The sequence below is a fragment of the Gorilla gorilla genome, chromosome 10, assembly GCF_029281585.2.
Source record: "Gorilla gorilla gorilla isolate KB3781 chromosome 10, NHGRI_mGorGor1-v2.1_pri, whole genome shotgun sequence".
Taxonomy (NCBI): domain Eukaryota; kingdom Metazoa; phylum Chordata; class Mammalia; order Primates; family Hominidae; genus Gorilla; species Gorilla gorilla.
In genome coordinates, this window is record NC_073234.2 from 68,514,882 (window position 1) to 68,528,856 (window position 13,975).

Genomic DNA, 13,975 nt, shown 5'->3' on the forward strand with positions numbered 1-13,975 from the left:
GTGTGGAGTTTGGTAGCACTGTGATTCATTTGATGCTTCTAGAAACCACAAAAAACCATACATTGGAGAAATTATGGACTCTGTGTTCTTATGATGACTAGTTAGTTCTGAAGCACCTGGACATTATCTGAAGACTTCATTCTTGGAATAGAAGATGACATTTCATCCCTGACTCCAGTGGAGTTCAAATGTGAATAAAATGATATGAACTGCTTTGGTCATTTCAGAATTAGACTGAGTCACTTCTTGGAAAATATAGCTCCTAAACCCCAGTTTAGGTGCTGTTAAAGTAAGTATCATCTACCTCACGGGTACTCATGGTGACTGACTCTTGGAGACTCTAGAATGCACCAAAACAAACAAACAAATTCCATACATTCAAACTAAAACTTTTAACATGTTGTCTCTATTCCTGAGATCCCAGCAGGACTTCCTGGAGCCTGTGCTTAACTTGATCTCTCTGCTTAGATTTTAATTAATTTTGCTTAAATGTAAATCTTATTCTATAGAATGGAATGAGCAAAATTTTAAATAATTAAAATATATATCACCACCCAAAAAGAAAAAAAGAGAAAATGGTTATAATATGAATGAATACAGAATTTTATAATCACAATTTCCCTAAGAACTCTATTAAACATTTCTCCATGCAGTAACATTTACTGTGACAGATTGGAAGTCTAATGCCAGTCTGATTCTCTTTCCCGTTTAAGAAAGCTTTTTTTTTTCCTCCCTCCTGTTTCAATTTAGAAGCTTGTAGTATTCTTTTGTTTTAATTTCAGAAATTTAACCAGGGTATGTCTCTTCTCTCCATATTTATGTGCAGCAATTGAGACCTGAAGATGTCCTACTTCAGCTCTGGGGAACTTTTGTCTTTTATCTGTTAGGATTATCGTTTCTCTCCTCATCTGCTCCAAGTGCTCTTAACCAATCATCTATGATCAGGCTTTTGGCTCTCTTAGCTCTCACCTTCAATCTCTTATCTCTAATAAATTCCATAACATATGTTTTTGATCTGCCTTTTTAGGACAGGTTGTTACAGACTTAATTGTGTCTTCCCAAAATTGATATGTTGAAGCCCTAACCCCCAGTACCTGGGAATGCGACTACATTTGCAGACAGGGCCTTTAAAGAGGTGATTAAGTTAAAACAAGTCCAGCCGGGCACGGTGGCTCATACCTGTAATCTCAGCACTTCAGGAGGCCAAGGCAGGTGGATCACAAGGTCAAAAGATTGAGACCATCCTGGCCAACATGGTGAAAACCCAACCCCGTCTCTACTAAAAATACAAAAATTAGCTGGGCATGGTGGCACGTGCCTATAGTCCCAGCTACTTGGGAGGCTGAGGCAGGAGAATCGCTTGAACCAGGGAGGCAGAGGTTACAGTGAGCCAAGATCGCGCCTCTGCACTCCAGCCTGGCGACAGAGCGAGACTCCATCTAAAAAAAACAAGGCTATTGGGGTGCTGGGCCCATAATCCAAACAGACTGACATTCTTACAAGAAGAGGAAATTTAGACACAGAGACAACACGGACACAGCAAGAAGGCAGCCATCTACGAGCCAAGGAAAAAGGCCTCAAAAGAAACCAAACCTGCTGACACTTTGATCTTGGACTTCTAGCCTCCAGAACTGTGAGAAAATAAACTTCTGCTTTTTAAGCTACCCAGTCTGTGGCATTTTGTTATGGCAGCCCTAGCAAACTAATACAGAAGTTACAAACTCAACTGCACACACATGCAATGAATAAATCAATCCAGACTTTGGTCAAAATGACATCAGAATGTCAACCATACTTCAGTAAAGTGATTTTTTTAATGCCATCAGATTGTATTCTCCTGACATTTTGTACATGAAAAATAAGAATATTTCTATACATCTGCCCCAAAATGCTCATTTTTCTTAAAATGTACAGCCATTTTAATCAGTAGTAATGGCTAACATTAATCGAACATACTACATTGCTACTACCATTCCAAGTGATTTACCTCATTTAAGTCTAACAACTCTATGAGATGGTTACTATTTAATTCTCACTTTATATATGAGTTAGCTGAGTTTTAGAAAAATTACGTAACTTGCCCAGATATAATTAGGTAACAAGTAACAGGGATGAATTATAACCCAGTAGTCTTCAACTTTCCCACTTTTGATGCAGATGTAGAAGGAGGAAATATTTCATTGCTTATTTTACACTATAAAGAAAGACAGCACATATATGATGATAACTGGCAACCAGGGAAGGCAACTGGGAGCAATAGGAGCTGTGGCTAACTAGATATTAACTGACCCACCTAAAGCAGGCGTTATTCAAATCCACTGGGAATATGGGTGAAGGGTTTTCAGATTTTCTGATTTTTTTAAGGCAAAACCAGAAATCTGGGCCTTTCAACTAAATCTACCAATTTTTAAACACTGGCAACTAATTCATTTATTTTTAATACTGTATGTGTCAACACACACAGACTAAATGAAACACATCTGTGGGCTCCCAATGTTTTACCTCTCATCTAGATTCACTACTATAAATGGTACTGGCTTCTTCAACAATTGGTTCTATCAGTGCTTTTTCCCCCACCTGGTGATTTAAACATCCCATGTCTGGGTTCTTCCCAAGAGGTCGAGTAGCTACAAGAGTTCTAAAGTGGCAAAAATCACAGCTAGCTTGCTCTGAAAATCAGGCTCCATGGCACTACAAGGCCTTCAGATTTTTTTCTCCACAAACTCCCAAAGCTGATTCAATAACCTGTATTATATTTAGGAGCTAAAGATTTGTACGCCTGGTCTCAGTGTCATCTTTTAGTTTTAGTTTCTTCCAAACTGCACTGTATTGGGATTTTTAGTGTTTTGAATTTATATTTTGAAATGTGGCCTTTCACGGAAAAAGTTTTGTTGTATTTTCAGCTCTTCCCTAATAATCAGCATCAGTTGGGGTTGAGGAGTTAATAATGTTCATTCATACCACATTAACCAAAGCTGATCCCTTATTTAACTTCTAAGTTTTAATTTTTCATTGTGTAAGGCAGACCTCTCAATTCTTTATTTTGATATTAATATAGTAAAGATATACGTCTCTTAATATTTTACTTTTTATTTTGAAATAATTTTAGATTTACAGAAGGTTTCCTTAATATTTGCTTCACTTATTTAAATAAAATATTTCTAAGAGTGTCCTTAGAAATGTTAATCTTATGGTATTTAAAACAGCTAAACTACGCCGGGCCCAGTGGCTCATGCCTGTAATCCCAGCACTTTGGGAGGGCGAGGCAGGCAGATCACCTGAGGCTGAGACCAGACTGACTAACATGGAGAAACCTTGTCTCTACTAAAAATACAAAATTAGCCAGGCGTGGTGGCGCATGCCTGTAATCCCAGCTACTCGGGAAGCTGAGACAGTAGAATCAGTTGAACTCAGGAGGCGGAGGTTGCAGTCAGCCAGAATCGCGCCATTGCAATCCAGCCTGGGCAACAAGAGCAAAACTCTGTCTCAAAAAAAAATAAAATAAAATAGCTAAACTACAATGTTTCTACCATATAGGTCAAACCCTCTACCTAATGACAAAATATAAATATGAAGTTTAAACCACTTCATAATTTACAGTTAATATGTGGGGTGTTTTTTGTTTTTAAGAGACCAGGTATCACTATGTTGCTTAGGCTGGAGTGCAGCAGCTATTCACAGCACAATCACAGTGAACTACAGCCCTCAACCTCCTGGGCTCAAGCAGCCTTGCCACCAGGTCTCCCAAGTAAAAGGGACTACAGGCACAGGCCACCACACTTGGCTTAAAAGATTGTTCTTATATGAACTTAATACCCAAAATCCAAACTTTCTAAAATACTGCAGACCTAACAGTGCTTAGGAAGGAATTTTTTCTTGGTTATAAAACTATAGGTCCAGTGCTTTCTAGATCACTAAGAGTGAGAGATTCAGATATCTGATAAGGCAGAAGTATCGTCTGTGAAAATCCCCACTTCTTCCATAAAAGCATGAAAAAGTGATATGAATCTACACATCCAAGAAGCTCGATGAACTCAAAGCAGGATAAACACAAAGAAATACACACTTTGAGATAAATTATAATCAAACTGTTGAAAGACAAAGACAAATGTTAAAAGCAGCAAGAGAGAAGCTAAGAGTCATGAACAAGGGATCCTCAATAAGACTAACAACAGATACAACAGATTTCTCATCAGAAACCATAGGGGCCACAGCAGCTCTGCCTATGGAGTAGCCATTCTTTTATTCCTTTACTTTAATAAACTTGTTTTCAAAGAAAGAAAAGAGAAAAGAAACCATAGGAGCCAGAGGCAGTAAGATAAAGTGCTAAAAGAAAAAATCTCTCCATCAAAAATTCTAACTTAAAATGGTTAAGATGCCAATAAAACCTGAAGCAACCTATAGAGGCAGCACAATCCCCATCAAAATCCCAACTGTCTTGTTTACAGAAATGGAGAAGCCAAATCTAAAATTCATATGGGGCCCGCACAGTGGCTCATGCCTGTAATCCCAGCATTTTGGGAGGCCGAGGCGGGCAGATCACCTGAGGTTAGGAGTTTGAGATCAATCTTGCCAACATGGTGAAACCCCATCTCTACTAAAAAAACAAATATTAGCCAGGCATGGTGGTGGGCACCTGTAATCTCAGCTACTTGCAGCCTGAGGTGGTTGGATCGCTTGAACCCAGGAGGCAGAGGCTGCAAGTGAGCCGAGATCACGCCACTGCACTCCAGCCTGGGCGACAGAGCAAGACTACCTCTCAAAATAAAATAATATAAAATAAAATTCATATTGAATGACAAGGGACCCCAAACAACCAAAACAATTTTGAAAAAGAAAAACAATGCTGGTAAAGTTACACTTCTCAAATTTTAAATATACTCCAAAGCTACAGTAATCAAAGCAGAATAGAACTGAGAATCCAGAAATAAACCCATATAATAAATCTTTGGCTGGCCGGGCATGGTGGCCCATGCCTGTATTCCCAGCACTTTGGGAGGCCGAGGTGGATGGATCACCTGAGGTCAGGAGTTCAAGACCAGCCTGGCCAACATGGCAAAACCCCGTATCTACTAAAAAAAAGTACCAAAAAAAATAGCCCGGCGTGATGGCAGGTGCCTGTAGTCTCAGCTACTTGGGAGAATGAGGCAGAAGAATCGCTTGAACCCAGGAGGTGGAGGCTGTAGTGACCCAAGACTGCACCATTGCACTCCAGCCTGGGTGACAGAGTGAGACCCTGTCTCAACAACAACAACAAAAAAATCTTTGCTCAACTGATTTTCAACAATGCCAAGACTATTCAATGGGGAAAGAACAGTCTCTCCAACAAATGGTACTAGGTCAACTGGAGAAGCACATGCAAAAAAAATGAAATGAACCCCTACCTCATACCATACGAAGATGTACTCAAAATGGATCAAAAGCCTAAATATACAAGCCAAAACTATAAAATAATTAGGGAAAAAAACATTAAAAAATAAAAAAAAATCTTCACGGCTTTGGATTTGTCAATGCCTTAGATATGACACCATAATCATAAGCAATAAAAGGAAAAAAAAGATAAATTAGCCTTAACCAAAAGTAAAACCTTTTGTGTATTGAAGGACACTAACAAGGAAGCAAAAAGACAAGGCCAGGTGTGGTGGCTCATGACTATAATGCCAGCACGTTGGGAGGCCAAGGCGGGCGGATCACCTGAGGCCAGGAGTTCAAGACCATCCTGGCCACCTGGGCAACAGAGCGAGACTCCATCTCAAAAAAAAAAAAAAAAAAAAAAGAACTCTTACAACTCAACAATAAGACAACCCCAACAAACACACGAAAAGACGTTCAACACCATTAGTCATTAGGGAAATGCAAAACAAAACTACAATGAAATACCACTTCACACCTATTAGGATGACTATAATCAAAAAAAGATAATAACAAATGTTGACAAAGATACAGAAAAACTGCACCCTTCATACACTGCTGGTGGGAATTTTAAAATGGTGTAGCTGCTGTGGAAAACAGTTTGGTGGTTGCTCAAAAAGTTAAACAAAATGACCATAGAACCCAGTAATTTTACTCCTAGGTATATACCAAAATAACTGATAACAGGTACTCAAATACTTGTACACCAATGTTCACAGCAGCACTATTCACAACAGCTAAAAGGCAGAAACAACCCAATTGCTCATCAATAGGTGATTGAATAAACCAAATGTGGTTTATACATATAACAGAATATTACTCAGCCATCAAATGGAAAAGAAAGAAGAGGGAGTGACAGCTCAATAGTACAGTTTTCTTTCGTGATGACATTGTTTTGGACCTAGACAGAGATGTCATTATGAATGCACTAAATGCTACTGAATTATACATTTTATAAAAGGGCTAATTTTGGCTGGGCGCAGTGGCTCACACCTGTAATCCCAGCACTTTGGGAGGTCGAGGTGGACGGATCACCTGAGGTCACGAGTTTGAGACCAGCCTGACCAACATGGAGAAACCCTGTCTCTACTAAAAATGCAAAATTAGCCAGGCATGGCACATGCTTGTAATCCCAGCTACTTGAGAGGCTGAGGCAGAAGAATCACTTGAACCCGGGAGGTGGAGGTTGCTGTGAGCCGAGATCGCGCCATTGCATTCCAGCCCGGGCAACAAGAGCAAAACTCCATCTCAAAAAAAAAAAGGCTAATTTTATGTTCTGCAAATTTCACCTCAATTTTGTTAAGTTAAAAAAAAGCAGCAGCTCATAATCTATACAAAAAAAAAGAGAAAAACATAAATTTATCTAAGAACACAAGAAAACAATGCATAAGAAGGAATTAAATTACAGTCAATAAATGCTAAAATGTAGACAGCAGTGCTCATGGAGAAAAAAAAAAGAGAGAGGGACATCAAACTATGAAAAGAGTTGTCCATAAGAGAAGGAAATGGCACAGGGGTCAAAAAGTGCTGTTTTTCAAATAATTCCAGAATGATTTAGCGCTTAAAAAAAAAAGATAACAACAAGTGTTGATAAGGATGTGCAGAAACCTGAACCCTGGAGGGGATGTGAAATGGTGCAGCCACGGCTGGGCGCAGCAGCTCACGCCTGTAATCCCAGCACTTTGGGAGGCCGAGGTGGGTAGATCATTTGAGGTCAGGAGTTCGAGACCAGCCTGACCAACATAAGGAAACCCTCGTCTCTACTAAAAATACAAAAAGTAGCTGGGCAGTAGTGGCGGGCACCTGTAATCCCAGCTACTCAGGACGCTGAAGCAGGAGAACGCCTTGAGCCTGGGAGGCGGAGGTTGCGGTAAGCCAAGATAGTGCCACTGCACTCCAGTCTGGGCGAGAGAGTGAGACCCTGTCTCAAAAAAAAAAAAAAAAGGTGCAGCCACTATGGAAAACAGTTTGGTAGTTTTTCAGAAAGTTAAACGTAAGAATTATCATATGAATCAGCAAGTCTACGCTTAGATATATACCCAAGATAATTAAAAATACACATTCACTGACCGGGCGCGGTGGCTCACGCCTGTAATCCCAGCACTTTGGGAGGCCGAGGCGGGTGGATCATGAGGTCAGGAGATCGAGACCATCCTGGCTAACACGGTGAAACCCTGTCTCTACTAAAAAACAAAAAATTAGCTGGGCGTGGTAGCGGGCACCTGCAGTCCCAGCTACTCGGGAGGCTAAGGCAGGAGAATGGCTTAAACCCGGGAGGCGGAGCTTGCGGTGAGCCAAGATCACGCCACTGCACTCCAGCCTGGGTGACAGAGCGAGACTCCATCTCAAAAAAAAAAAAAAAAAAAATACACATTCACACAAAAACTTGTAAATGAATGTTCACAGAGCATTATTTATTCATAATAGCCAAAAAATAGAAACAACCCAAAAAGTCATCAATTGATGAATAAACTGTGCTATATCTATACAATGTAATATTTATTATTCTGCCATGCTACATAATGGATGAACCTAAAAAACATTATGTTGAGTGGCTCATGCCTATAATCCCAGCACTTTGGGAAGCTGAGGCAGGCAGATCACTTGAGGTCAGGAGTTCGAGACCAGCCTGGCCAACGTGGCAAAACCTCATCTCTACTAAAAATACAAAAAAAATTAGCTGGGTGCGGTAGCACGCGCCTGTAATCCGGGCTGAGGCAGAAGAATCACCTGAACCTGGAAGGTGAAGGGTTGCAGTGAGCTGAGATTGTGCCATTGCACTCCAGCCTGAGCAACAGAGCAAAACTCTGTCTCAAAAAAAAAAAAAAAAAAAAGAATTATGTTGAGCAACAGATGCCTGGCACAAAAGATCAAATCACATATTATAGGATTCCACTAATGTGAAATATCCCAAATAGGCAAATCCATACAGACAGAAAGTAGATTAGTGGTTGCCAGTGATTCCTGCTTTTTCCAGTATCATGCATTTTAAAATCCAATGATTCACTACTATATTTTTCAAATTAGGATCTAGGAACCATCTGTATCAGAGTCACCGATGGACTCTCACCCACGTGGGGCTTATAAAATCAAAACCTGTCAGAAGCTGGGGGAGGACAAAACGGGGGTGACTGCTTATGGGCAGGAGTTTTCTTTTTCAGGTAATGAAAATATTTTGGAATTACACTATGGTGGTACAACTTTGTGAACATACTAAACACTGCTGAGTTGTGTATACTATATAATGGTGAATTTTGTGTTACATGAATATTTCAGTATTTTTAATGTTAAATTTTTAAAAGTTGATTTGGAAATTAGAAATTAAAATCCAAATTATTGGCCGGGCATGGTGGCTCATACCTGTTATCCCAGCAGGAGGCTGAGGCAGGCAGATCATTTGAGGTCAGGAGTTTGAGACCAGTCTGGCCAACATGGTAAAACACTGTCTCTACTAAAAATACAAAAATTAGGCCGAGCACAGTGGCTCATGTCTGTAATTCCAGCATTTTGGGAGGCCGAGGCAAGTGGATCATGAGGTCAGGAGTTCGAGACCAGCCTGACCAACACAGTAAAACCCCATCTCTACTAAAAACACAAAAATTAGCCGGGCGTGGTGGCATGCACCTGTAATCCCAGCTACTCAGGAGGCTGAGGCAGGAGAATCACTTGAACTCGGGAAGCGGAGGTTGCAGTGAGTTGAGATCGCACCACTGCACTCCAGCCTGGACAACAGAGCAAGACTCCATCTCTAAAAAAATAAATAATAAAATAAAATAAAATCCAAATTATTTTTAGGCTAGGTGCAGTGGCTCACACCTATAATCCTAGCACTTTGGGAGGCCAAGGCAAGAGGATCATTTGAGCCCAGGAGTTTGAGACCAGCCTTGGCAACATAGTAAGGCAGCGATTTTAAATTAAAAAAAAAAAAAATTAGCCAGATGCGTGCCTGTAGTCCCAGCTACTCAGGAGGCTGAGGCGAGAGGACTGCTTGAGCCCAGGAATTTGAGGTTACAGTGAGCTATGGATTATGCCACTGCACTCTAGCCTGGGTGAAAGAGCCAGACCCTAAAAAAATAAAAATAAAAAATCCAAATTGTTTTTCCTTTTACAGTTGTCTGAATTACTGAAGATGGAATGCTGAAATCACTGAAATAAAAGGAAAAGTGTAAAGTACATTACTAGGAACACTAAGCCAGAGTCTCAGGTTAATGTCATCTGTATTCAGATACCTACATTGGGTGGTAGTTTAGATTACATACCTGGAGGGCTCCCCTTTCCAATTCTTAATTTAAGAAATAGGATTAAATTTCCCAAGTTGAGTCACAAAAGTTGTTTTAAGTCTTATCTCCTCTACTTGCAAAGTTACACCATGGTCTAAAAGTATCATCAGCCTTCTCTCTCTCCCCACTGTGTCTGTTCATTTCACACAGATGGTCTCTACTAGAAAAAATAAAAGCAATTTATTTAGCTAACACATAAAACATGTGAATGACTGATAGCTGTAAACATGATTCCCTCACCTCCACTCCTCCAAGTCCCCAGCCCCCAAATGAGTGTTACTTGGGCATTTCATAAAACCAAAGTTTAAAACATTTAGGGGTCAGCAATGGTTGCCTGGGAAGTGATATATTAGAGCAACAATGCCACCAAAGTCAGCATAGTACTGGATGGTAGTACGCCATAGATTCAACCTCCCCTAATTTTCCTGCTTTTTCCAGTATCATGCATTTTAAAATCCAATGATTCACTAATATATTTTTCAAATTAGGATCTAGGAACCATCTGTATCAGAATCACCTATGGTCCCTCACCCACCCCAGGCTTATAAAATCAAAATCTCTGGAGACAGGATCCAGGAAACTTATTTTCAAAGTGATTCTTAGGCCAGGCGGGGTGGTTCACACCTGTAATCCCAGCACTTTGGGAGGCCGAGACGGGCGGATCACCTGAGGTCGGGAGTTGGATACCAGCCTGACCAACATGGAGAAACTCTGTCTCTACTAAAAATACAAAATTAGCCGGGCGTGGTCGTACATGCCTGTAATCCCAGCTATGTGGGAGGCTGAGGCAGGAGAATCACTTGAAGCCGGGAGGCAGAGGTTGCAGTGAACCAAGATCATGGCATTGCACTCTAGCCTGGGCAACAAGAGCGAAACTCGGTCTCAAAAAAAAAAAAAACCAAAGTGATTCTTAATACACACTCAAGTCTGAGAATCACTGTTCCAAAAAGTTCAACAAGATAGAAACTGAAGCCATTTAAGGTATGGATAATATGTAGGATAGAGACTACACTTGAAGTTGTTTTTTAATTTTTTTTTTTTTAAGAGACAGGGTCTCACTCTGTCGCCCAGGCTGGAGTGCCATCGCAGAATCATAGCTCACTGCAGCCTCAATCTCCTGGACTCAGGCAATCTTCCCAAGTAGCTGGGACTACCGGCACACACTACACACCATAGCAACTGGCTAATTTATACCTGTATTCTGAAGACACAATTACTGCCGATAGGTTTACTAGGCAGAACTAAGTACAGAACACTTATATGTCTGGAACTCACTACAATTACTTCATTAAATATAAATGTGAGGTATACATATATGTTACAAAACACCAAAGAGTAAAAATGGCAGACATCACAAAGTAATGGTATACTAGTATTTAAACCAAGAAGAGATTCTTGTTTCCCCAACACACTACAAAAAAGGCGGGGGCAGGGGCGGGGCGGTGTGGGGAGAAAATAGTTTCTATTCTCTCTCTCTCTTCCTGCTGGGGTGCAGTGACATGCACTCCTGCACGCACCACAGCCTCAACCTCCCAGGCTCAGGTGATCCTCCCACCTCAGCCTGCAGAATAGCTGGGACTACAGGTTCGCACCACCACGCCCAGGTAATTTTCGTATTTTTTGTAGAGATGGAGTTTCCCCACGTTGCCCAGGCTGGTCTTGAACTCCTGGACTCAAGTGATCTGCCTACCTCGGATAATTTCTATTCTGTATTTCTTCTGTACTTGAGTAAAAGACTGATTATCAGCTAATAAGAACTTAGATGGAAATAACCCTCATTAAATCAAGTAGAAAAACTGACCTCTTGAGAAATTTCAAACATCAACATGCAAATATAGCATATAACTGTCAGTACTAGGATGGTTTTTGCACATGTTAATAGCTTTCAGAAGGATGGGATCTTTACTTTTCTCTCCTGCCACTCTGTATTTTGCCAACAGGTTTACTGACCAAAATAAACTCTATTTTGTGTAAAAAGAAAAAAACAACTTATTGATTTTAAACTATTTATGCTGACACACTATATCCCTAATTCTTTTACTTCCTCATGCTTAAAAAGCACTGAGACTCTCTTTTAAAAGTATGTGGAAAGTTTCTAGTGTGCAGCTAGAAGACACTTCTGAATCACTTACTATCAAAGACTTAATTTATATTATCTCTAACTTTTTACAAAAACAGGTTAGTTTTGATAAAAGTCCCAGTGTTTTAAAACATTGTGGTTAGAGTGAGCAATATTTACTCAAAATATTTACAGAGCACTTACTATATGTCCCAGACTGAACAAAATTATGTTCAATAAAAAATAATCCTCGTAATTTGTTTGATGCTTCTGAATCTCCAAACATGACAAATATTGTTACAAATACTAGAATACGTAGGCAAGATTGAGCAGAATCTTTCCCAATCCTATAGCAGACCAAGGAAATGTGTTTCTAAAACAATTTCTATTGCTTCAACTATTTAAAAGCCAAAACAAACAAACAAACAAACAAACAAACGAGTACAGGGTGTCTATAGTTTCCAGTGTTTGGATAGCCACGAATACTTTGAACATTAAGTTCCTTCTGATAGTACTTATACCCTATACCATGTACCTCATGGAAAATGATAGGGAAACCTTACCTTCTCAATAGAAAAGATACTATTAAGAAATGAAAGCACTTAAAATCAATATACTAATTTCTAAAATCCGTTTCTCTGAACTCTAATCGAAGTGGCAGAGAAAAGGAAAATTACACTTCTCCTCTGTCACTCTAGAAATAAGTTATTTTGCCAACATTTCTGCATTCAAAAAAAAATGAGTTAGCTATGAGAAGACCAGAGAAACTGATGCCCAATTTAGGTCACGATCACAAAACTGTGGAAGACAAAAAGCACAGCCTACGCAGAAAAATCGGATATTCCTTCCCAACACCCGCAGAACTCTAGATACACGTTTTGTTTTTCTTTTTTTTAAATGCTGCTTCGGCGTTCTCGAAACCTGGTGGAATTACACTGCAGGAAAACACTGGCGCTCACGCACCGTAGCGTCTCTCAGCCTCAACAGCGCGATTCCAAAACTAACTCCGCAGTCCCTGGGCAAGGCAAGGAGGGAAATAAAACACCCGTCTCACGAAAGCCAACCGTGACGGGAACAGCCAGCCCACCGAGCCCAGCGAGACCCGAGTGCCCCGCGCGTCCCCCAGGTGCCCTTGGAGGCAGCGGCACGCGGACGAGGCCGCGCCCGGTCCCAGCGGACTCCAGTTCCGCCCGCCGGCCCCATCCTTCCCTCTCCTGTCCCCGGGACCCGCCGGGCTAGCCAGGCCCGCCGCGCCGGCTCCGCCCCTGGCCGGGCCCCGGATTCTCCGCCTTGATGCAACGCTGCCCCGGGAGGGCGGGTGCGGCAGAGCCTGGAGAGCCCTGGGGCCCCCAGCAAAGCCCTCCTCCCACAGGCCCCAAAGGCTGGCGCGGGAGTGGGCACTGCCGCAGCACCGACCAGGCCTGCGGCCGGGGTCTGGCCCGAGCGAACGCCGCCTGCTGCTCTCACCTGCGTTCCCACTACGACGATTTGAGGCAGCTGGATGATGTCGGCGCCCACCGTGTTGAAGACGTCCTGGAGCTTGTTTATGACAGGAATTAGCGCCTCCATGACTCTGAAAACACGGGGCCCCAGTGCCCGCCGGCCACGGCAATGAATGGGGCCGGGGCCCAGAGTTCGCCTCCTTCCTCCTCTCCTCCGCCCTCTCCTCGGAAGCCGGCACCCATTGGACCGGGCCCGCCGGCTACCTGCCCCCTCCCGGCAGGCCATGCGCTGCGAGGGAGGTGGAGAGGAGCAAGGCCTGCTGGGAGTTGTAGTTCTGGAGCGGAGGAACGCTACTCCCCACAGCTTCCAGGAGGCTGCGCGGCATCGGTGGGCCCTTGCCTGGGACTGGGATGCTGCGCAGGCTCTAGTCAAAGGCTAGGAGCAGGCCGGGAGCGCAGGAGGAAAGCCATAAATTTATGCCTGTCCTCAAGGCACGATGGATGTGACAGTGCTGGGTGTGAATATGTGTTAAAGGCGCAATGATGTCTCAATTATCCAGTGTCACTTCCTTTTATTTATTTTTTATTTTTTATTTTATTTTATTTTATTTTTTTTTTTTTTTTTGAGACGGAGTCTCACTCTGTCGCCCAGGCTGGAGTGCAGTGGCGCGATCTCGGCTCACTGCAAATTCCGCCTCCCGGGTTCACGCCATTCTCCTGCCTCAGCCTTCGGAGTAGCTGGGACTACAGGCACCCACCACCACGCCCGGCTAATTTTTTGT

General features: G+C 42.1%; 1 protein-coding gene across 8 annotated transcripts in view; it reads right to left on the reverse strand.

Annotated features, from left to right (window-relative positions):
- Positions 1-13,489, reverse strand: part of DNM1L (dynamin 1 like) — a 65,089-nt gene extending 51,600 nt beyond the window's left edge. For 4 of the 8 annotated variants that reach the window (XM_019038666.4, XM_055357919.2, XM_019038663.4 and 1 more), the window contains exon 1: positions 13,219-13,437. In XM_019038666.4, the coding sequence (XP_018894211.1) occupies positions 13,219-13,320 (102 nt within the window). In that variant the 5' untranslated portion in view covers positions 13,321-13,437. Of the gene's footprint in view, positions 1-13,218 lie in introns of all 8 variants that reach the window. The other 4 variants (XM_019038661.3, XM_019038665.3, XM_019038667.4 and 1 more) reach the window with 3 other exon arrangements.
- Positions 13,490-13,975: the final 486 nt, after the last annotated feature.